This window comes from Tetrao urogallus (genome assembly GCF_951394365.1).
Source record: "Tetrao urogallus genome assembly, chromosome: 8".
In the NCBI taxonomy this organism is placed as follows: domain Eukaryota; kingdom Metazoa; phylum Chordata; class Aves; order Galliformes; family Phasianidae; genus Tetrao; species Tetrao urogallus.
The window spans coordinates 18,516,867-18,539,774 of NC_136821.1; the positions used below are offsets into that span (position 1 = coordinate 18,516,867).

The 22,908-nt window shown below is 36.2% G+C and overlaps 1 protein-coding gene across 1 annotated transcript; it reads left to right on the top strand.

Annotated features, from left to right (window-relative positions):
* Positions 1-363: 363 nt before the first annotated feature.
* On the top strand, positions 364-16,982 carry PPIG (peptidylprolyl isomerase G; the record flags this gene model as incomplete). Its single annotated transcript, XM_079539243.1, has 12 exons — positions 364-424; positions 532-606; positions 2,895-3,002; positions 3,483-3,527; positions 5,262-5,349; positions 6,812-6,841; positions 6,930-7,069; positions 12,586-12,790; positions 13,783-13,950; positions 15,018-15,102; positions 15,410-15,546; positions 15,872-16,982. 12 exons carry the CDS (start codon positions 364-366, stop codon positions 16,980-16,982), a joined length of 2,253 nt encoding a protein of 750 aa, XP_079395369.1.
* Positions 16,983-22,908: the final 5,926 nt, after the last annotated feature.

Below are 22,908 nucleotides of genomic sequence, written 5' to 3' on the forward strand. Positions count from 1 at the left end.
GCAAGCAAATTTATAGCTTTGTTATCCCCACACCATACAGTATCTTTTGTGTTTGTAATTCCTCACCTGAAATACGTCACTGAAGTTTAGATTTGATAATGTTGCAGCAGGAATGACCAGAATTACTCACAGAATTACTCCACAAAACATGAAAATGGCTTAAAATACTTAAGTAGCTCTTTCTTAACCTTTAGAAATACTGGTTTTGCTACCTGTTTCTAAGTTTCTATTTTTATCTTTTCTGCAGTTTTTGTTGTCTGTATAAAATCTTCCACATTGTAGAACTTGAACATAGATTCACTACACAGAGGAATAAATTCAATTTTACTTTTTATTATTTACAGTATTAAAATTTTCGAAGCCATGGGAGTAAAGGTCCAGAGACCTCGTTGCTTTTTCGACATAGCCATCAACAATGTACCTGGTAAGAAAATGAAAACAGTCAATTCAATAATGGGATATTCCTGTAAAATGTTTAAAAATAATACAAATACTAGTTAACTTCATAACAAATATGTCTTTTTCTCCTAGCTGGAAGAGTGGTCTTTGAACTATTTTCAGATGTGTGTCCAAAGACATGTGAGAATTTTCGCTGCCTTTGCACAGGTTTGTAGATTTTAATATTATTTATAATTTCAAATGTAATACCATGTTTGCTAATTTAACATCTGTGTTAACGTTTTCCGACATGCTGAGGTGTAAAACTAAGTACATCAAACACTAGTTCTTGATATCTCTGGAGATTTAGCAAACTTCTCATATATATCTGATGCAGAATCAAAGCAGTTGTAGTTTTTGGCTTAAGATGTTGCAGAGAGCATGTACTAATCAACTTCAAATGCTGGCACGGTAAGCTGATTTTCTTTTACTAGCACAGATACTACTGTTCACATTGTATAACATCATCCATCTTAAAAGGTAGCCAATAAGAGGTCAGGCATGGAGGATTACCCTTCAGTTTTACTATACTTGTGTATGTTTGAAGGCTGTTGCTGGTATGCATTAATATTTTGCTTCACAAAGTAGTTTTGTTGGATGCTGGTGATTTCCAGTCCTAGTGAAATTCAAGTTATTTGTTGAAGAAATTATTTAAGAAGATTCTTTCCTAGAAGCTACTATTCTAGGTAGCTATTTCCAAGTAGAATTATTTCTCAATGCTCTACCTGTTGTGGTTGGAAATGCTCACAGCTTTGCAGAACTTGAATATTATCACAGGAATGATTCTGTGAATACCTAAATCCATGTTTAATGTTGTCAGCATTTTCCACCTGCTTTTCTTTCAGTTTGTTGTCTTTCTAGTCAGTGCTTCACAGCTGTTAATACCGAATCACTTAGTACTAGTACGGTCTGAATCAGGTGTGAGCGCATAATTGCGTTCATGTCAAGTTAGCTTTGTGCAGCATTCCTGAGCATTATCTCATCTAGGGATTCTGGTTCAGAATCGGGTTATCAAAAATTGCTAACCAATTTGAACTTTAAAGTGATTCTTCTTATTCAATGGTAATGTGTTTTCATGTGTCCATGGCATTCTTTATTTTCTGTCAAATGTCCAAAAGTCAGATTTACTGCACAAGGTGTTATTCTCTGAAAACTGATTTAGATTTTTCACTTGAAGTCTTTGAACAGCACTTCAGGTCAGAAACGTAGCTCCTTGTTTAGTTTAAAATAAAATCAGATTTAAAATCAGGGGCTGAAATACTATGCTGCTTTTAAATATTTAAGAATGGTGAAGAAAGTATTTTGGAGAAGTATTTATGATATTGATTGTAAACATTTTAAATTTTAATTTTATTTATGCTTGCCTTTTTTCTGGTGGTTTTGAAAAAGACATGCTATCTTCTTGAAAAATGGGTCAGCACCTGTTTTTACTGGCACGTCTGTTAGGTGTGAGACAGGCCAGCACAGTACACAGCCACACATTTATCAAAGTTCCTATCAGAAGTGTTTATTGTAACTAGTCAGATCCATGTGGAGCATCAGGTAAGTTCAGTGGCAACTGCCAGTTTCACAGCTTGGAATGAGATTGCGGGAAGATACAGTCTAATGGTCTGGGAGCAGTGAAAGGAAGAATCCTTTATCTTTCAGGATGGTCCCTGCTCCTTACTCTTATGCTTTACTGTTACCTTGATGTTGGCTTTGACATTCACAAGGCCCCCACCATGAGCCATTCATTTGGCTATCTCAGCAGAGACCTTATTTGTTTGAAGGTGGGAGCAAAAGTAGATAGTGTTTTGCTGAGGCAGAGGACTTGCTTAGGAGTCTGAAGAGCATTAGATCTGATTTAGGGGAGGAGACTGGGAGTTGGAATCATGAGTTGGGAAGGTAACAAATTCCTTTAAAATCATTTCTCGTTCCCTCCTCATCTCTTTTTTTTTTTTTTTTTTTTTCCCATTTTATTTTTTGTCTATGAGCTTTTATGCTACGTTAGTCCTGTAACCGAAGATCTGAGTATCTCATTTGCTTGTGAGCAAGGATGGTTATGTTAATCTGGCTGTTTAATTTCTGTCAATCTATATAGGAGTTTTCTTAGCAGTAACAGTAATATATCGTATCCTTACATGTTTAAGCCTCTCCAGGTAGGTGGCATTCTGCATTATCTGTGTGAGCTCTAATTTAATTCTCTGTGAATTCATTGTGCTATGACTGTATGTGATGCTGGGCTGGCAAAAAAAAAAGCTATTATTATGTTGTATGCTAATGTAAGTAAGGATTTCTTTTAGTATAACTGTAGAAATAAAAAGAAGTTTCTGCGTTGCTTTCTTACTGGCATTACAAGTATGTATCCACAAATTAGTTTTTCAGAGCTTGGTAGATAGCTTTGATTAAGTATTTAAATGGAGACTGTACGGATACAAAGAGTCATTTTGTTTTTTGTTCCCCTTCCTCTCCTTTAGGTGAAAAGGGTACAGGAAAATCCACCCAAAAGCCATTGCATTACAAAAGTTGTCTATTTCACAGGGTAGTGAAAGATTTTATGATCCAAGGCGGTGACTTCAGTGAAGGTATGATGAGAATCTTTCAAGAAAAATTTAATGCTTATGCAGTAGAATGTTTTGGGAGTCCTACGTAGCATCATCAATTTACATTAATTATGCAATTTAACTGCTTTTTTAACTATTTTTGGCATAAGAAACTTTGTGTAAACTTGTGTAACAAAATTACGTAAATTTGTATGCATGTATTCTGCTCTGTGACTTCATGTCTCAGAGCATTAAGTACTTAATTGCAAGTTATAAATATGAAGATAAAATGTATCTGCTGCTGAGAAGAAAAAAGGCATATAACAGAATATGTAGGAAAACTTCAATTTTTCTCCAAGTTTGCTTCTGCTTAATGGTACTATGAAGATATCTTGATCTTTGCATATCTTGAAGAATAATGTTAGTGACTTGAACGCAGCTATATTTTGCATTATGAAGCATCTTTCACTTATGCAACTTTTTACACTATTATAGGTTTTAATTCATGTTTTTTCTTTCAAGGAAATGGCAGGGGAGGAGAATCCATTTATGGTGGCTTTTTTGAAGGTGAGAATTGTATCAGTCTGCTCTATTTTGTTGATACTGTAAGCAGTTATCTATATATTCTATACAATTGCTTTCATATGTCAGGTTTACTAGATTCGCAGTTCTAGAAAAATTTTTCAGCACAGTTTCTGAACATATCTTCTGCTTCAGTAGCTGGCTAAAAGTTGGGGATTGCCTTTCTTCCAGTCAGAAGGAGAAAACTTGATTCTATTATGCCTTTCTTGCAAATCTTACCTTTGTGAGACAGTATAAAACCCTGCTTTTCTGAACCAAGAGGAATTAAGTATGAGGAAGCCATCCATTTTCTCACAGTACTGGTTCTCCTTCAATCATTGATGCATAAGAATTTTTCTCTCCAGTGTGCTTCTCAGCCCGTGTTTGTCAGGAGTGTACTGGAGCAACTCTGTTTCTGGGAGCAGTTGGACCTCGTCTGAGCTTGCAGCAAGGCATCAAAAGAATGATTCACTGTAGAGGCTGGCTGCAATTTTCTATCAGACATTGTGTTGAATGAACAGTTTGCAATTGCCAGATGGAGGAGATCATACCTTGCATTGGCCCTCATTTGGATCAAACTGCAAACTGACTGCATGCTAGAATGTCTGAAAACTGTTAAAGCAAAAAATGTACTTGTTTCCCTATTGGTGAGTGGATTTCATTTCATAGATAGGCAAGCATGAGAGCCAGAAAAAGTGAGAGAGGTGGGAAAAGAGGACTTCTACTTTCTGGCAGTTGCAAGGTGTCTTTTCAACTTGGTCACAGTGTAAAATTGAATCTCTAGAAAGTATTGCTTGTGTGTGGCATCCTTAACCAGCTCACTGTAGGATTAGATACTCAGTGCCACACAATACTGCAGTTATATAGGTGACCATATAGACTAAGTGGGACTGTCCCTGTTACTGGCTGTTATGCTGTATGATGGGAAACCACAGCCTTACAGATTACATACTTTTCTTTTTTGTTAATGTTGGCTCCTGCCCTTTGTATTTAAGGAGTACTGAGCAAACTTCATCTGTATAGTTTGGATCCCCAAGCAACTGTTAGGCTGTTCTGTGGTAGGAGGAAGATAGACTGCTCTCTTACAGATGTCTTAAATGAGGAATGGTGATTACTTCATACGATTTCATTGAATTTAATCTAAACTGTCGAAGTGATGTGCTTATTAGAAGTAAAAGCTTCATCCAAGTTGAATTTATTTTTTTAATGACTGGCTTATTAAGATCATTTGTGTAGATGACAGAGAAACAGAACCATTTTGTTATTGCTCTCAAACTGACTATCCTTGTGTATTAAGCAATACATAATAAAATACTTTCTGGAAGAAACAGGGTTTCTTAATAGTGCTTTGCAACTGAAAACTTTTTTTTTTTTACTCCAAAGACATAGTGACCAGCATGTGATGAATAAAAAGAACTCATTATTTTCAGTTGTTGCTCTATTAATGTTGGTATCAAGAAAAATAAAACAAATCTCTTATAAGAAAATTCTGTTTTCCATTTTTAGTTTTTCCCAGACTATAAGCTATTAATTCTTACTTCCCTTTCTTAAATTACACTATTTAGAATAAAAAGAATAATGTATATGAAAAAATAGCTTTTGTCTTGTATTGAGTTTTAATGTAACTTTTTACAGATGTGACTAGTAAATTTATTTAACGTGAATGAGTTTACTTAGAGTAGAGCATTCATCTAAGCATATGCAGTATGTATATAAAGTGATTGAAAATGCTTGTTTCAGATGAAAGCTTTGCTGTAAAGCACAACAAAGAATTTCTTCTTTCAATGGCCAACCGAGGAAAGGATACAAATGGTTCACAGTTCTTTATGTAAGTATTGAACTGTTCTGAAATGTGTGATTTGCTGTTTTGTAAGCTGTAGACTATTTTTTGAGTTTGCATGGGAGGTGGTCTACAACATATAAAAGTTGATGCCTCTTGAGGAAGTTACATGGTGTACGGGAACTGCTGAGTCCTGAATCAGAGGCCTGAACCTCTGATTGATCACCTGAGGCGAGCCATGAGTCAGCCAGAGGAGCACAGGTGAAGGCAATTCAGCTGTGCTCCTAGACCTATTTAAGAGCTGGCTACCAGAGGGGAAGGATCTCTTCTGGAGATCGTCTCTAATGGTGTTTTGAGGGTGAGCCCAGGATAAGGGCTTTCTCTTTTGTTATCATAGTCTGCCTAACTCTCTTGTTTATTTTGTGATTATAACATCCTAATATTCTTTGATTATACACACGGAAATAGCCATTTTCCTGCTGAGCTCTTTAGGGAGAGGTTTTATCACTCTGCTGTTCAGTGTTTATTATCTGTGCAAAAGACCTTTTGGTCCTCTTTTAGTAACTGTCTTCTAACTCAAGCAACAGCATAAGTCTGTTAGTTCCCTGTAGAGCTCTTTCACTTTTTTTCTAGTATATGTTGTCTGGAAAGAAGCAAAAAAGTTCCAGGGGTCCTCTAGCTGAAAGTAACAGAAAAATTTTCTGTCACAAGATAACTTCTCAATGCAGTCTCATTTGTAGCTATATCTAAAGCTTAAAACTCTAAAATGCATCTGGATTACATGCTTCTATAGAAGTAAATACTTGAAATTGATCAGTCTTATCTATCTCTCATTACCATTTTTAACATGGTAAGTTGTGCTTGTGATTTATCATTAAACCGTTATTTTGGAATATTTGGGTGATTGTTACTGTATTTGGCTCAGGTTTTGGGTTGTTTTGTTGTTTTTTTGTTGTTGTTGTTATTTTTTTGCCATGCCTGACATATGTATACCTTAGTAATTCTAATATAGGGGAAGGCTATCAACTGTTCAGTTATGTGCAGGTGTAGAGAGTCAGTTCTACTTCTGATGTCAAATACTCTGTACATATAGATTTTTTTTTCCTTTGCTAATTTATTTTCCTATAAGTTTGTTGTTGGTTTTTTATTTTATTTTATTTTTTTTCACTTTTCCTCTTCTGAGGCAGTTGCCTTAATTTTTATTTCTGTTCTTGGTAGTATTCCTGTAATTTAAGAAATACAATTCTTAATACTTTTTTTAATGAGGATGTATCTAAAAATTTGTCACAACTTGTTCAATAAGGTATGGTAAGGGATTGAATAGGTAGTTTGTATAAATCATACAATGTTTTTAACTGCATACAAACTTAGAATAATGTGTACTTGGTTGTATTAAATTTTATTAATTCAGTAACTTTCATCATCTGTGTACATATTTCAAATGTTGTCTGCTTTCCACTAAAATTGATTCCTGTTTTCCTCTTTAAATTACACCTACTGGAAACAACAGAACTACTAAACCTACACCTCACTTAGATGGGTAAGTGTCTGTTACTTTCTTATACTTTTCTGGGGATCTGCCTTAAAAATTAAATATTAGAATTCTTACTTTTCCTTAAATTCTTCAGACATCATGTTGTTTTTGGACAAGTCATCTCAGGTCAAGAAGTTGTGAGAGAAATAGAAAACCAGAAAACAGATGCATCTAGTAAACCATATGCTGAAGTACGCATACTGAGTTGTGGAGAGTTGATTCCAAAATCCAAAGGTATGCTTTAACTGTACATCTAGGTATATGTGAACTGTGCTATTGTATTACTAATTTTCTTCCTGTTGGTAGACACTGAAATAATTAGAGACGTTCTTGATAATGTTATGGAGGTACAATCAGAAAGGAATTAAGTAACGCTGCAGTACAATTTGTCTCTGAAAAAGCATAGCTGGTTTTGGTGCAGAAGATCTTTTCTCTGCTAGGTCAGCCTTAGTACAAAACTGGTAAGCACTTGTCCTAAAGAAGAGGTTGTGTTAAGTGCAGTAACAGTCTGACTATCTTCAATAACTGTGTCTTTTTATGAATTGAATTGAAGTTTCAGGTAAGTCTGCAAAGCAGGCATGGAGAGTAGGAAAGCCTGAAGTTTCCCTTTAGCACATATCCTTGTTAAATAGCTATAAACTGTATTCATAAGCTGGAATGGGACAGAATCTCTTTGCTCTGCCATTCCAGAGTTGAACGTGGTATTGGAGACTGGATTCTGGTTCTCTTAAAAAATAAGGCTCTATCTAAGATTCCGCTATCACTAGAAAATCTTGGTAAATGAGACTCATGATACATCTTTAGTAGGAATTCTAATAAGGATTGTCATCATTTTTCTTTCTCAGCACATTCTGCTTATAAGTACTGTGAAGGGTTGCACTAAGGATTTTAAGGCATGAGGCAGGGCTAATTGTATCTTTGGCCTAAAGAAAATGCAAGCATTCAAACTTGAGCTTCTTGGTTGTTTTGTTTTCCTTATAGTAGTTCTCTGGTTACCTGTTGTGGAATCTGTGTGTTCTGAAGTGATGTTTTAAATCTCTCAGAATTCCAAGTAGTGGCTTATGACTTCTTAAAAGCTCTGCAACTTCTTAAATTAACCCATGAGTTGTCCTTTATGTTAGAACATTGTTTTTATATTTTTGGACAAAATAGTGCTGTATCAGTTGGAAAATGAAGAGGTAGGACTACAAATGTAGTATGGATGGAGCTAGTGGATGAGATACTCATGCTCTGTCTTGGTTAGCCAAACATTTTCTTTTCCTTAAGACATTCAAAAAATCTTGAAGTTGAATAGACTAAATGGAAGTCATAGTTTCAATTGCACAGACTTCCAGCTGTTAGAGAGGCTTTTAAAGAATTCATCAAAGGCACAGGGGAAAAAAGTGCATTTTTTTCCTTTAGCTTTTCTGGAGAGATCTGACTGGTCCTACCGGTTTGTCTGCGTGGTTATACCTCTTTGTCTTGGTACTGCTAGGATCCTGGAGGCTCTGCTCCCTGTAGCTGGTCTGGTGTGCCATGGAGAGAGATTGCTGCCAGAGTGATAGAGGAAGGCCCCTCAACTGACCATAAGGCACAGTACTAAATAACTGGGCAGCAGGAGTATTTGGGAATCAGCAAGACTTAGCCCTGCCCTCTGTCTTTGCAGTCTTAGTGCCTGAGTGCAGGGAGGAGTATGGGCATTAATGAGGAGCCTGATGAAGGTGCTACTTTGCAGAATGCTTGTGGTGATTGGAAAATCCCTCTATTGAAAGGCAAAGGCTTTCTGTAGGATCTACAGAGGGAAGTTCACCACTACTGAAAGAACTGGACGGTATGACTCTAATTGTTTGCTAAATGCATAATATGAAGCAACTGAGCCTGAGGTAGCAGAAATTAAAGGAAGTGTTTGCCCTGATACCTGTGAGTATAAGGAAGAAGCCAGATGAAAGCAGCAGTTTTTGGGAGGTGAGTAGCACAGTGGAAGATGGTCAATTGAATCATCTAGCTGTGAAAGAAAGTATTTGTAGCACATTACAGCAGTAGCAGGCAAAAATGGACTGATGCTGTGAAACATGAAGCAGTTACCAGAAGAGTTGGCTTTTGGGAATTTGTTATCTAGGGCAGAGGAACAAGGAGATTGACAATAAGGGAAGTATAATGGTGATGAATTTATGTGGGTTATGCTATGATAGCTAAGGGGGCTTAAATTAAGATCTATTTTATAGGCTTGTCTGATATGCAACATAAAGGAATTGGGCAAGTCTGTATGGAGGGAAAACTGCGCTGATGTTTCTTGAGTTTCTTGGGAAGCCAGGATGGCACTACTAGGAGGAATCACAGTAGAAGCTAGGTGTGTGATTTGGATGTTCTTTGGAAGTTGAGGAAAGATTCTGTGCTATTGTCATGAGTATTGGAATGAAGCATATTATGAAGGAAGCAAACAGAAGTGTTCATAGAAAAGAACTGGATCAGTTTAGGGATGATAAGATGATCACCATTGAGTTAACTTACTGGACTCTATGTGAATTGAGTAATTAAAGATCACAGTTGAATTACAGTATTGCAGAGGCTTAGAACAGAAGCTTTCTCTTGGTATTAGAGGTTGATTGACTAGAAAAGTGGGATGCTTGTAGGCTTTTTCCTATTTTTATTATTTGAAGTGTAAAGGTGTGTTAGTGAAACTGAATGAGAAAAACTAAATTATAGAAGAAGAATCTCTTTGGCCAAGTGGTATTTTAAAAAAATCTTAAAATGTAACGGAAACAAAAAAGCCACAACAAACTTAAAGAAACCTACTGATGTGTCAGTGTTTTCTAAGGTCATTACAGATTAGATGAGCTACTATGGTAACAAAAATGGTTTGCAAGTTGGACAGTATTTGTTAGGAGATTTTAATGAAGATTTTTCATGGAAAAATGACATTTTTTAGAGGATTCTGCAAACATTGGAATGTTTGTTTCATGATCTTCACTGATGTTGAAGACATCTCTATAGAATCACTGCTGGTAAACATGTGTCTTCTGCAGTTTAAAAGGATTATGGCTGCCTTCCTCATTCAGCAGAGGACAGTTTTGTAATTTAATTGTTCTATCACTTTAGTTAGCACCTTTATTTTTCCCCGTAAAAATTAGGAATTGGTGATGCAGAGTTATGCAATGACTCATGGATTGTCAATGAAAAACATTTAGAAAGCAGTGACTCTGATAAATCATGTTTGTCTGGACTTCTGTTTTGTCTCCTCCTTTGCTTCTTTTCTTGTCCCTCCGACCCCTAGGTACTCACTTCTTCCATAAGCTCTTTGCATAGCATTGGCATGCCTCTTTCTACCAGCTGGTTGCTCTTAACTGTTGTAGCTTCACAGTTTGCTATTTTGTGGATTTATTTATTTTTTTTTTAAGTGAACTGACCATTGGGTACAAACTGTGTGTTGGTTTTGACAGGTTCAAAACGAAGCTACAGATTGAAGCTGTGAATTATGAGATGAGATTATCTGTTCTGACCTTTGTGCCTGTGACTGTTTCTGGCCAGGTCATTTGTTTGTTTCAGTCCAGGAGTCTGATACTACATGTCTAACTGAGAGTTGCTACACTTCATAACAAACTGAAATGTGGGGAGTGCTAGGTTGTATTGTGCAGTGTGATCATGTAATTCATGAAGTGTGGGGAATATATGTCACAGTGAATGGAGTAGGAAGTAAGGCATCTATTTCAGATGTGACCATAAGCTGAAACCTAATCCTGAAGTTAATGATCTGGAACAGTTGAACTGTAAATAGAAGTCTGTTTCTTTCTCACCTCATGACCTTCATGCTGCAGGAGTGGCTTTGTTTGTTGTTTTGATCTTTAGTTGGCCAGAACCACACTGGCTCTGTATTCAAAAACTGGTTCTGTATTCAAAATAGTATTTGGTCGTGGACAGAATGAGTGAGTTGTCATCAGAGAGTACATAGGTTGCTCCTACGTGGAGGTAGTGCCTCCTATTTATTTTCTGAAATGTGCTGGCTCTCATGTCCATTAGGGACCATAACTGTCACTATACAGTTGGCATAGTACATTTCCACTTAATTTTCTACTCAAAAGCATATCCAGTTACATCCAACATGCAAGAGGCAACATGAAGTTCCTACAGCACGTGGTTTATCAAAAAGAACCTACCTGAACCACAACTAGAATCTTGTTTTGGTTGGCCAACTATGGATCTGTCCTTGCTGATTTTATAATGTTAGTCCAAATGAGAATTATTGTTTCCCATGAAAAGTTGGTGGGAAGTGCTAGCCTATTACTACAAATAATGCATAGCAAGGCAGAAATTCATTTACTGTTTTTAGTTTTACCGACTGAACAATAGATTTAATGCAATTTTTGTTGCTTTTGATCATCTCTGAGAAATTGCTGCCTTCCGAGTTGTTGTTCTGGAAAAATGAGGTTAAGTTGTTGTCAAATTGGAGACTTGCTATATTGTAGTCATGTTATTGATATTACTGCTGCCTACTGCTGCCTCTCTCAAGTGTCAGTCAACTTGATAATAACTGCAAAGCAGCTGGAGATCCTAATATTGATAATTCCAAAAATCAGTGTGCTGTTCCATGAAATAGCTGCTTGGTTTTTCCAAAGGGCAGTTTCCACATCTACTCTTCATAGAAGGTTCTTTAAGTGGATGTTACTGGTTTTTTTAATCTTCAGATCTCTATCCTGCTTATGTAGAAACCATTGCTTTTTTTGTGTGTAATTGTTTAATGGTGAAGATTTTTTTTTTTTTTTTCAGTTATTCTGATATTGTGTTGTATGGTTAGCGATAGTCTTTGCAATTTATAGGAGCCATGTCAAGTAAGATTTGATACCAATTAAAAAATTTAACTATGATTATACAGAAACAACCAGTGTGCCCTACTGGAGCTTTCAATAGAACTTTTAATTTTGTGGCTAATAGCTTGATAGGAATTTCTTAACGCGTTAGAGAGTATCCATGCCGTTTAATTAATTTACCTGAAGTGTGTAGTGGTTAAGTAGATCTGAGTTCCATTACAGGGCATAAAAAGATAAGTGCTGTGTTACTTCCTGTTGGACTGCCATCAGATTGATAATAAATTTCTGATTTACAGCTTCAGTTGATACACGAGAAATGGTGATGTACATAATTGAGGACTAGCCTGCTCTTTAGCGAGGTTCTTTTTCATACCAGATGGTTAGTAAGGGGTTTGTATCTTTGTGTAGGAAAACACTGTGAGCTGCAGGAGTGGGGCTGTTCTCTGAGCAGTTTCACATAGTAGCAAAACTCGTAATCTGAGTCTACCCTCTGTTGGGCTAACTTCAAAGGACTTAGTGTAAAGTATATTTTCTTTTTGTAAACTTGTCTCATTTGTGCTTTGAGCATCTTTTACATGATGTCAGATTACATCGAAAGTCAAATAATTTTATAAATGTTTACAAAATTAATTTTTAAGAATACTGCATATAAAGCTTATGTTACATAAAATGTCATCGCAAAACATATGCAGTTATACTAATTCTTGACAGCACATATTTAGTGCTTTAGATCTTCTTTATGAAAACACAATATTTTAAATTCCTTATATATTTAGAGACCTGTACTGTATTTTACTTGGGGGAAACAGTCTTTTTACCCAAAACCTTTTGTTAGAGTATTTTGGTGAAGTGCTTTCATGACACAATTATAAGCAGCTTAGGAAATTCCGAGATAAGTTTGCTTTTCTGTGGTGAATTAAAACTGTCTGATATGTAAATATATGTCTTTATTGTTCTGACTTGAAGCCAAGAAAGAAGACAAGAAAAGGCACAAGTCGTCTTCCTCATCCAGCGACTCAGAAAGTTCAAGTGATTCAGAATCATCTTCTGATTCATCATCGGATTCTGAGAGTGCTTCAGAAGAGAAATCTAAAAAGCGAAAAAAGAAACACAAGAAAAATTCCAAGAAACATAAGAAGGAAAAGAAAAAGAGAAAGAAAAGCAAGAAAAGGTCAGTATTGAGGGTTGTTTTTTGTTTTTTGCTTTCTCTAACATATTCCTGTGCAGTGTTGTTTTCCTATCCTGTAACAACACAAAGTACAATTCTGTAACTGGGAAAGTAGATACGTGGAAATTTTGGAGGCTGTTTTCGTATATGACCTTACTTTTTCTGACTTGATGACAGAGTGCAGTATCTATGTGCATATGTACTACAGCTTGTACAGGAATGAAGAAAATAGACTAAGAATTTCATATATTGGATTTGAAAAATTGCAGGAATGTTTGGTTTTAAATAAGTCGTGATAATTCTGTAGAGTTCAGTTTCAGTTGTGTGCCGTGGGATTCCTGTGCTACACAGAAGCATAAGCAGAACTAAACAAAAAAATTAGATGAATACAGATGAATATATGTACACCATTAGTTCTGATGTGCCCAAAGTTTTGCAGTGTCACTAGAATGTGATACAACTCAAAAAGTTCTTATTTCTGAAAGTAGTGTTTCTAATCTTCTATAATCTGTAGTCAGTGCAGGTCACATTTTTCCAAACTAATGGTAAAGTGTAAGAAACACTCATTTAGGGCCTAAGCTTTCTTTCTGTGGAATTAAGTCTATTTCACAGAATTTTATCGATTATACCCACTACTTGGGAGTTACAATAGTTTTTAGTCTGTTATATATATGAGTGTAAAAATCTGAACTTATCTTTCTTGATGTCTATTTATTTTAAAGCTCTGTCTAAATACAAAATAAGTGTTCAGTGTTGCATCACTGGACTACATAAAATAAAAATACTAGTCAAAAATCTACTGCAATTGCATGTTTCAGAATAAGGATGTAGGAGAAAGTGTTTCTAAAACAGTTCTGTTTGTTCCCCAAGTTTCTGATTTTATCATCTGTATGCTGAATTGAGAGAATTCTGAATTACTGAAATAGATCAAATATTTTTTTTCTCATCCACATAACTTGCCTTAAGCATAAATATTTGTTTATACAAAAATACAGTTCATCTAGTGAAAGTGAAGATGAAAACCCTGAAGCACAGCCGTTATCTACTGTCCGTCCTGAAGAAATTCCTCCAATACCTGAAAACCGGTTCCTAATGAGAAAAAGTCCTCCTAAAGCAGATGAGAAAGAAAAAGAGAGGAAAAGCAGAGAAAAGGAAAGAGAGAGGTAGTATACCTGTTTTGAGTCTGACTAGACACTGATAGTGGTATGGTTGTAGTGCTGTTTTAAACTACTGAGTTATTTCCCTATTAAACAGCTGAATGTTGTGATCACTTCTGAATCCTTTTTTCAGTTGGCAACGGTTGGTTTTGCTTTTATTTTTTAGAGCAAAAGCTTAATGTTTGAATATGGTTTTTTGGTGAATGAAAAGCTTAAAATGACTGATTCAAGAAAAAGCAAATGAAATAGATTGCAGTTTCATTTAGAATTCATTATAGCTGTCCAAGCTGAGTCTATATCTTAATCTGCCCTCAAAAAAGAACTCAGCAGTCCAGTGAAATACTTTCTAGTAATCAAAACTGAAGCTTTCATGAGAAATTTTGGTTGATTAGCCAGCTGATACAGTAATATTGAAAATCTCTATCTGCATAACAGGTATACCTCTCATAATTTCCAATGAAAAGTACACCTAAAAATTAGTTTTTGTTTCCTTCTTAGCTTTCTTTTCCTTCTAATGTCCCTTCAAATGAAATCCTTTTAATATAGAGACTAGGCAAGCTTGTCTTACCTATTTTTAGGTTAAATCTGTTAAATAAACAAATGAACAGTACATGTTCAGGCTTTGTCTCAAGTAGGTTACTTTTTGCCTAAGTGGAAGTTTCATATGGAAAGCTACTGCTGTGTAATTACTGAATATGCCCTTAGGAAATTATACAAGTTCCACAAACACTGTTTTATAAAACATCTTGGGTTTTAAGTTTTACAATTATGCAATGAAGGATTTCAGGGTTGCCCATTATTGTAGCTGTTTCTGCCAGGGCTAGAAAGGTTTAAATGCAATTGAATAATTATACTTCACCACTTGAGTTTCTGTTACTTTACAGTAACAGGTTTAATCAGACCTTCAAAGTGAGCATCAGCTATTCTCATGAAATGAACTGATAGCGGAGGGTGGCTGTGTACTGTTGCTGCCAGGATACAATAGTGTCACTCAGAGCTGTGTGAGGATATGAAGTTGTCTTGATCTTCTTTCCTTCTTTGATGTTACAAACAATACTGATTTTTATTTTTAGTAATCTATCGAATTCCCAGTCAACATACCAGAGAAGGCTGCTGGTGACCAGATCGGGAAGGAAAATAAAAGGAAGAGGACCAAGGGTAAATATTTGCAATCCCTTCCTCAAAGCAAACAATGCGGCAGCACTCCATTTTCATTAGGATGGTCAATTTTGTAAATTAAAAAAAAAAAAAGTGTGCAAATAATCTATGGGTGCATCATAATTGATGTAGGGGCTGCTTTAGCTGAATGATGTCATGATGTTCAGTAAATTAATAATTTCAGTGAACGCGTCTGAGTCATGGTAGGTGCTGCGGAGAATCAACCACTGGGGATTAAAACGTTGTTTTGGATTCATGTGCTTTGATAGCTAACTTGCACCTGGCTTTCTTTTCTTTTTCTGTCAAGCGTTACCGGACTCCTTCCAGATCCAGGTCAAGAGATCGATTCCGACGCAGTGAAACTCCTCCACATTGGAGGCAAGAAATGCAAAGAGCTCAAAGAATGAGAGTGTCAAGTGGAGAAAGATGGATAAAAGGAGACAAGTAAGATGATTTCTGTTCGGTGTATGTGCATTTAAAATATATGCATTTAAATTTTTGTATATATTAGAAGTAATACATATTCTCTTCAATTTTCAGTTATAGTTAATTCCAAGAAAACAAGACGCACTGACTTAGTTATCCCATTACTTAACTACCAGGCTTTAATCATACTCATTTGTGGTTTCCATAAAAATACAATTATTATTATAAATGATGTAATGTGATTTTAAGCTACAATTGTGAAGCAGCCTCATTTCTGACTTCATTTTTCATAGTGGAGGAGATTCAAATTATTTTTTAATTTTCCAATTTTTTTTTTTCCAAGGAGTGAAATAAATGAAATCAGGAAAGATAATCAAAAAAGCCCAGGAAGAGGAAGGGAGAGAAAAACATCAGACCACAGACAAGTTTCTGAAAGTCCAAGCAGAAGAGGAGAAAAAGAGAAGAAAAAAGATCATAAATCCAGCAGTAAAGACAGGGAGACAAGAAGAAATTTGGAAAAAGATGACAAGCATAATAGAAGCAAGACCAAGAAAAGAGGCAAATCTAGAAGCCATAGTAAAAGCAGAGAGAAATCAAGAAGTAAAGAAAGAGACTCCAAACACAGCAGACATGATGAGAAGAGAAGATCAAGAAGCAAAGAGAGGGACCGTGAGAAAGACAGAGAAAAAGAAAAGCACTATGATTCTAGAGGGAGAGATAAAGAAAGAAGTAGGAGTAAAGAGAGAAGCAGAAGGGCAGGTTCAAGAAGTAATGAACATGACCATAGGAAGAGTAAAGACAGGGAGAAACACAAATCAAGAAGCAGAGAGCGTGAGCATGCTAGAGGAAAACATAGTTCCAGCAGTAGAACAAGGGAACGAAGCAAAAGCAGAGATAGGGGTAGAAGGGGTAGATCAAGAAGCAGAGACAGAGATCGCAGTCGAAGTAAGGAATATTCAAGGAACAGGGATAGAGAATCAAGAAGAAGACGATCAAGAAGCAGAGAAAGGAGAGGTACACCAGATAGATACAGAGGAAGAGAAAATAGGAGGAGGAGAAACTCGAGGAGCTCAGAGAGAGAGGAAAGTCAGAGCAGAAACAGAGAAAGATACTCAAATAGAGAAAGTAGAAGCTCATATAGGAGGAATGATAGTGAAAGCCAAAGGAAGAGGCATTCAAAAAGCCGTGAAAGTAGCAGTCCTGAATCCAGTAAAGGTAAGAAGTCTAGTAGAGATCAAGATAGAAGTCCAGATTCAAAAAAGAGACCAAGTAGCAAAGAGAGAGAATCAAAATCGTACTCACACAGGAGTAATGAAAAGGAAAAGACCAGATCCTCAGCTGAAAAAGAAATTAACCAAAAATCAGAGAGTCAGGACAGAGATCATGCCCCTAGTAAGGATAAGAAATCTGATCGTGAAACAAGTCCTGGAACAGATGATGACAGGCATGCATGAGTGTTTGGACTTAATGTTTCCATCGTCTCAAAGTTTTAGAGACGTTTTGAGGAACGCCTTTTTTTAAGATGTGGACTTCAGTTTGGTCTTTTGATAATCTAAAACCTGGATCATTTGTACTGCTAAAGTTTTAATAAACTTGAAATGAAAAATTCTACGTGTAATACAGTGTGCTGTGTTTTAAATATTTCCTTGTTTTATGCACCCTTGTTTGTTAGCAGCTAAGAAGATACTTTCTGTGCCACATGTATTTTCCACCTGGTGAATTTACATTGGGGCACACAGTGACTTCTTGTGAAGAACCTTTTTTCACATGTGAAAAAAGCTGTACATACACTACATGTATTCTTAAACCCAGGATAATTTTGCAAGGGGTTATCATTCCAGTGCTGGTACATTTGTAATTCAGTAGGTACAACCTAGGATTTTATTTTATTTTTTTGTGAAGGAGTATGAGTGACTTAATTCACTTTGTGATTTACAAAAATTAATTTTTTTCTGTACTTATGTCACTGCCAACAGTAGAATTTATTTGTGTGGTAAGGCAGTCATCCGTGTTTGGGAATTCTTTCTTTGTCCTGTATTTGACTGTAGAAGAATAGGTTTTTTTGGAGTGCTCATCACTTCACTTCTTGTTTTCTCTAACCTCGCTCTTCTTGTTCTATGCTTTCATCTTTGTCTACTGTAGAAAATTCAGCTTGGGTGCTTCAGTCTGCCATGCCTCGCTTCCTAGTTAATGAATGCACAAGAAAGTGAGAATTACCAGAATTCATAGTGGGTGTCTGCACATCTCAGACATGGTGGTCACTGATCAGAATAAGGAACCACCAGCAAATCCTTTATATTTTTGCTGCTTTTTAAGAGTTTGAAAAAGCAATTAAGAGTTGAGCAATTAAGAGTATAATAATAATAAATTATTATTAATTTGAGCAAAAAATTGCTTCCCTCCTTGTGTCCTCACTTTCTAAAGACCCATCCTCAAACATACATTCCTCAGTTTAATTCCCTCCCTTTTGTGCTTTCCTCTCATGCTTTTAGGACTCTACCTTGTTTCTTTCTCAACACCACACGTTCATGAAAAAGAAGGAAGTCAGTTTGGTTGCTGCAGCATTGCTTCCATATGTGCCATTAGCCCAGAGCTGGTATGTGATGGCTGTGGGTTGAGAGGTCAAATGTGGTGCAAACCCCAACGTTTTTGTCCGTCCTTCAGTCTGCTTGCACCAAAGGCTGATGAATCTTAAGGTTTCTAAGAAGTCTTAAGGGCATTAATGTCAAGCTGTTTTGAAGTGTAACTATTTCAGTAGTTGATTTTTTTTAATGCAGATCTGATTGCATGATATAACTTATTCTTACTGTTTTTGTAATGTTTGTCAATATTTTTGCCGTATAATAACCCACTTTATTATGAGTATGTGTCCACAGCAGATGAGCAGAATTGCTGAAACTTTGTTTGATGTTGTGCTCCAGACAGTTATTACTCTAAAGGAAATAACAAGTTGTTATGTCTTGAGAACAAAAGAAAATACAGGATTGTGAACAAAGTGAGAACTCTTACTGGACAGAAACTAGAGGTGTGTAGTATCACTTTTTAGTAGAATGGTTTGTGGAGTTGCTTTGGCTACCGTTTTTTTGGGTTTTTTTGGTTTTTTTTAAAGTGTTTTAGTATGTATTTTGCATTGTCATTTAACGCAGAATTTGTAAAAATGTTTTCCAAGACCAAACAGTGTGGATAACACAACTATTTAAAAGGGAGTGAATTAAAGACCTGTAGTGGGCCTGTTCTGTGTATTGCCTGTCAGAACACAGCACAACTTTGGAGCAGTTCCTTCTTGATTTTTGAATAGTAAGAAAAAGTCAAGAAATTCGGCTTAAGAAATGTATGTGGCAGCTCACACAATGTTATTTTTGCTCTGCAGTATGCATGTGCGGTGCACTTCGGGGTCTCTTTGAGTATAAACTGCAGTGTTCTTTAATCTTTTAGGGAGCTGCTACAGAACTTCTCATTGCTCAAGAGGTATGTTTGCACTACTGAGAATGTTCCTGCCAATGCCACTGAAGGGCATATAAACCTGCAAACAAAAAAACCTCAGCTATATCAAGTCCTGCTCTAGTAAAGGGTAAAAATATCACCAGGCAGCAATAAGGTAATCCATAGGGAATTATTTTAAAATGTTAAGTGGTTACTAAGTCTTGAACATAATTATTTAAAATGTCAAAGATTCAGTTGTAATTTTCAGCTCTAAGTAATTTCAAAAGATGCACTTATGTGCTCTTAATATGGAGCTTTCCCTGCTATAGGTCAAAAATTTGTGCAGATTTAATGCTCTCTAGTTCTTTTATAGCGGGTTAAAATTCATTTGAATAAGTGGCACAAGGATTGTTTTCCTCTTTTTTGAGGTAACATGGAAGAAGTTGGTCACTTATAATAGCACATGGTAGGATACTCTTAATCTCTTGCTGAGTGTGTGCCTTGCCTGTATTGTATTTGATACTCAATTGTTTTAATGCTCAGTGCTTTGTTTGCTTTAAGTTCAAAAATTGCAGTGAGAGGGGGAATGTGCCACATTTGTGCTTTTCTTTGTCTAGAAATTAGGAATGCTGATAAGACATTCAGTGGGACTGAAGCACAGTCCTTTGAACAGCAGGATGTCCCCAAGCACCACTGAACTCTTGTTGCCTGGTGAGCTTGTAGATACTGCTCCTGCTGTCCTTGAGCCCTTCTTCCCTCTACAGCAGTTTTTCTGTTCTCAGCCTCATGTTGTATCTCCATTGCACTGTGCTCAGAGTGCAACTCAGTGCCATCTTTGGCAGCAGTGTCGTAAGTTGTTGGCCTTTTGGTTTAGAAAACTGAAGTGGAAGCATGTTTGAAAGCAATAATTACATGTACTGGAAAACAATGCTTGTGGTCATTCCTTCTGAATGAGGCCGGGGAGAATGGTCTGCCTAGAAGGCAGCTTGTGCTGTCAGCACCCCAGAACTGACCTTACTCCAGAAAAACTGTCAAAAATGCATCTCTCTGCTTTTGGAGATACAATAGCCTCAAGATAAACATACTATGTTTTACCATATACCTCTCTTTTAAATGATTTATGTCTTCCCTGATACTGGAAGAACTTTGATGAAAGACAGTAGTATTTTGCAGTAGTAGTCATGAGTTAATTTTTGGTCAACTTACCTGGGGGACACAAGTGACAAAGTTAATCTTCATGTTTCTAGATCAAAGTGACATAAATGTTAAGAACTCTTACATGCTGCTTTCCTTCTTTTGCTTTTGTAATTTTTCTAATGCAACATTTAACCAGATTGTTCAAGAAAATGCATATCACGAAGTTTAAGAACTCTGCATTTTGCAGAATTTGAATTTGGTATATTATTGCAGCTTTCTAGCAAAAAAAACTGAGCTTTCCTGCTTGTTGTGTGTGTACTTCTAGTGTAGTACTTATTACACATCCTTGAACAGTTCTCATCATTGAAACATTACTCCAACAGAACTTGTTCCTAAATAAAACCAAGAAGTAATATTCAATTGGAGAGTGGGGGCAAAAACTATGAGATCAAAGTAAGTTTTCTTAATATGATATTCCATGAAAGGGACAGCAATAATAAAGTGATTAGTTTAGATAGTAAAACTATGCAAAAGTAGAAGAGGTATGTCCTTCCTTAATCATAGTCACTGTTTATATGAAATAAATGTGGTAGTTAACATGAACAAGTTTAGAGGACTGATCTTACATTGCTAAATACACATCTCTAACATTTGTTCAAAAAGCATATTTGTTCAAAAATTATATTCATGAAAGCTCTGCCATAACATCAAATGAACTATTTAACTACACCAGCACCCTGACTTTGAATTGAAATTTTGCAACATCCAAAGCAGGCAGGCATCCTGTTTTTGGCAGGCAGTTATTTCTACATATTCTGTACATATCCCTGTAAGTGTACATTAAAAAACTAGTCACTGTGTTGCTTTAGTCATAACTGCTAATTAAAGGAAGGATTGGAAATTTAGGCCTATTTATGATATGTTGTAAGAGGAAACAGCTGATAACTGGTTTCCTTCACCAGCTAAAAGAACTGTGGTTCATTATGTAAGTAGTGGTGTGCATGTAATATTTAGTGAAATATTTCAAAATTTGTCTCTTCAATATTTTGTAATCTGTACTTATCAACTGGGATGATGACCCAGTTCTCAGCTGGGGGAACGCAAGTTCTTGAAAGGAAATGTATATATTGTGTATTAAATTAATTTTCAGTAATAAATGCTTTTTTGGCGTATTTGTTAGCATAACTGATCTGTCTGCAAAGTGTGCTTGCAGTATTAATTTTTTTGTGTATAATTAAGGGAATTGCTCATTTCTGGTTCCCATGGTGCAAATGATGCATTTAAATGTGCTTGTGATTCAAATCTTGAGCCTTCTGAATTGTTGTTTGTATAGATTTACAGGATGTGATGATGTGATGTAAGGCCGTGACCTCTTCAGTTAAACCCAAATTTATATGCTTTTATTAAAATCTGGCTATTCACATCTTCAATCTCACGCTGAACTGGACGATAACGTTTGCTAATAGACAAAGGACAGGCTATATACCTAATACCTAATTCAACACACAAAAATGCAGCTGTGTGACTAAACTGATCTAGTATTTTATCCCAATAGATTTTTTGCAAGTTTCAAACTCTGATCAAAACAAACCTTGTATTTATGGAGAATAGTTTTCACCAGTTACAGAAGATGTTCCTATTTGATGACATGAATTTAAATACAGCAGTAAGATAGCTGCCAGCTTAGAACTGAATGCAAAGCTAAGTTTTGATCAAAAGTTCACCTACACAAGTGTTCCATTCTGGCACCCTGGCTCTGCCAGGGCAGTGTTTAGGAGACAGCAGAGAAGCACACCATACCCTCGCTGTGTGTTTCCTAATTAATTTAGAAATTTGAGTGTGAGGCACACAACTATCTTGCTGCAGACATCTCTTTCTCTAATAAAGAATTAGAGACTGAGCCTGTGCTGCAGCTTTCTCAATCTAGTCCTTCTACTATGTTTTCAAAATAAAATTAAGTAGAAAATTGTCCAAAGAAACCATTTCCCCCAAAAAATCACATACACACACACACAAAAAAAAACCAAACAAACAAACAAATAACAAACAAAAAAAAAACCCTCAGCACTGACATTACTGTTACAGGCAGCTATTTTTGAACAGCTTACTCAGTTTTATTATTCAGGTTTTTTTAAAGCCACAACACAAGGTTTTACTTAAGCTTAGAAGCCCAGTAATGCTTAAGGAGTACAGCACAGATGTCAGGCTTAAATACATGTTTAGATTTTTACCTCTTGGCTTCCTGAAATCTACTGCTGTGTTTCATAATAAAAGTACAGTAATCACTGTTAAAATTGCTTATTGAAATCTATGGCTGTAGATAAGGTAATTGTTTCTTGAGCTGAAGCTGAATATAGGCAGGTTCTGGCATGTTGCATGTCTTGTAATGTATTCCAATCAGCTTCAGCTGTTAGGCACTGGTAGGTTTTGCAGAGTGGCTATAGCTTCTTATTCATTTGAAGGTGCTCCTATGCTTGTCAGATGTATCTCTGAAGGAGAAAGAAAAAAAGTTTAAGTCCTGCTGTGTTATTTCTAATTACTGTACAATTGAATGTACATGAATTGATGGATTGTAATTGAAACAATAGTAAATGCCCTACAGCAATAAGGTAATACTAAGCTTTACCAAAGATGGTCCAAATTTCCCATGTCTGGCACGCCCCTGTTCCAGTTGCTGGATGCTGGAGGCTGCCAGGTTTCGGTAGCCTCAAACCTTTGAGCCTCTCTCTGCTCTGCACAGTGACTATTACTTGTTTCCTACAGTAAGCATTGCAGCTTTCCAGCTTTCTTTTTTAAACAGTATAGACTACTGTAAGTCCA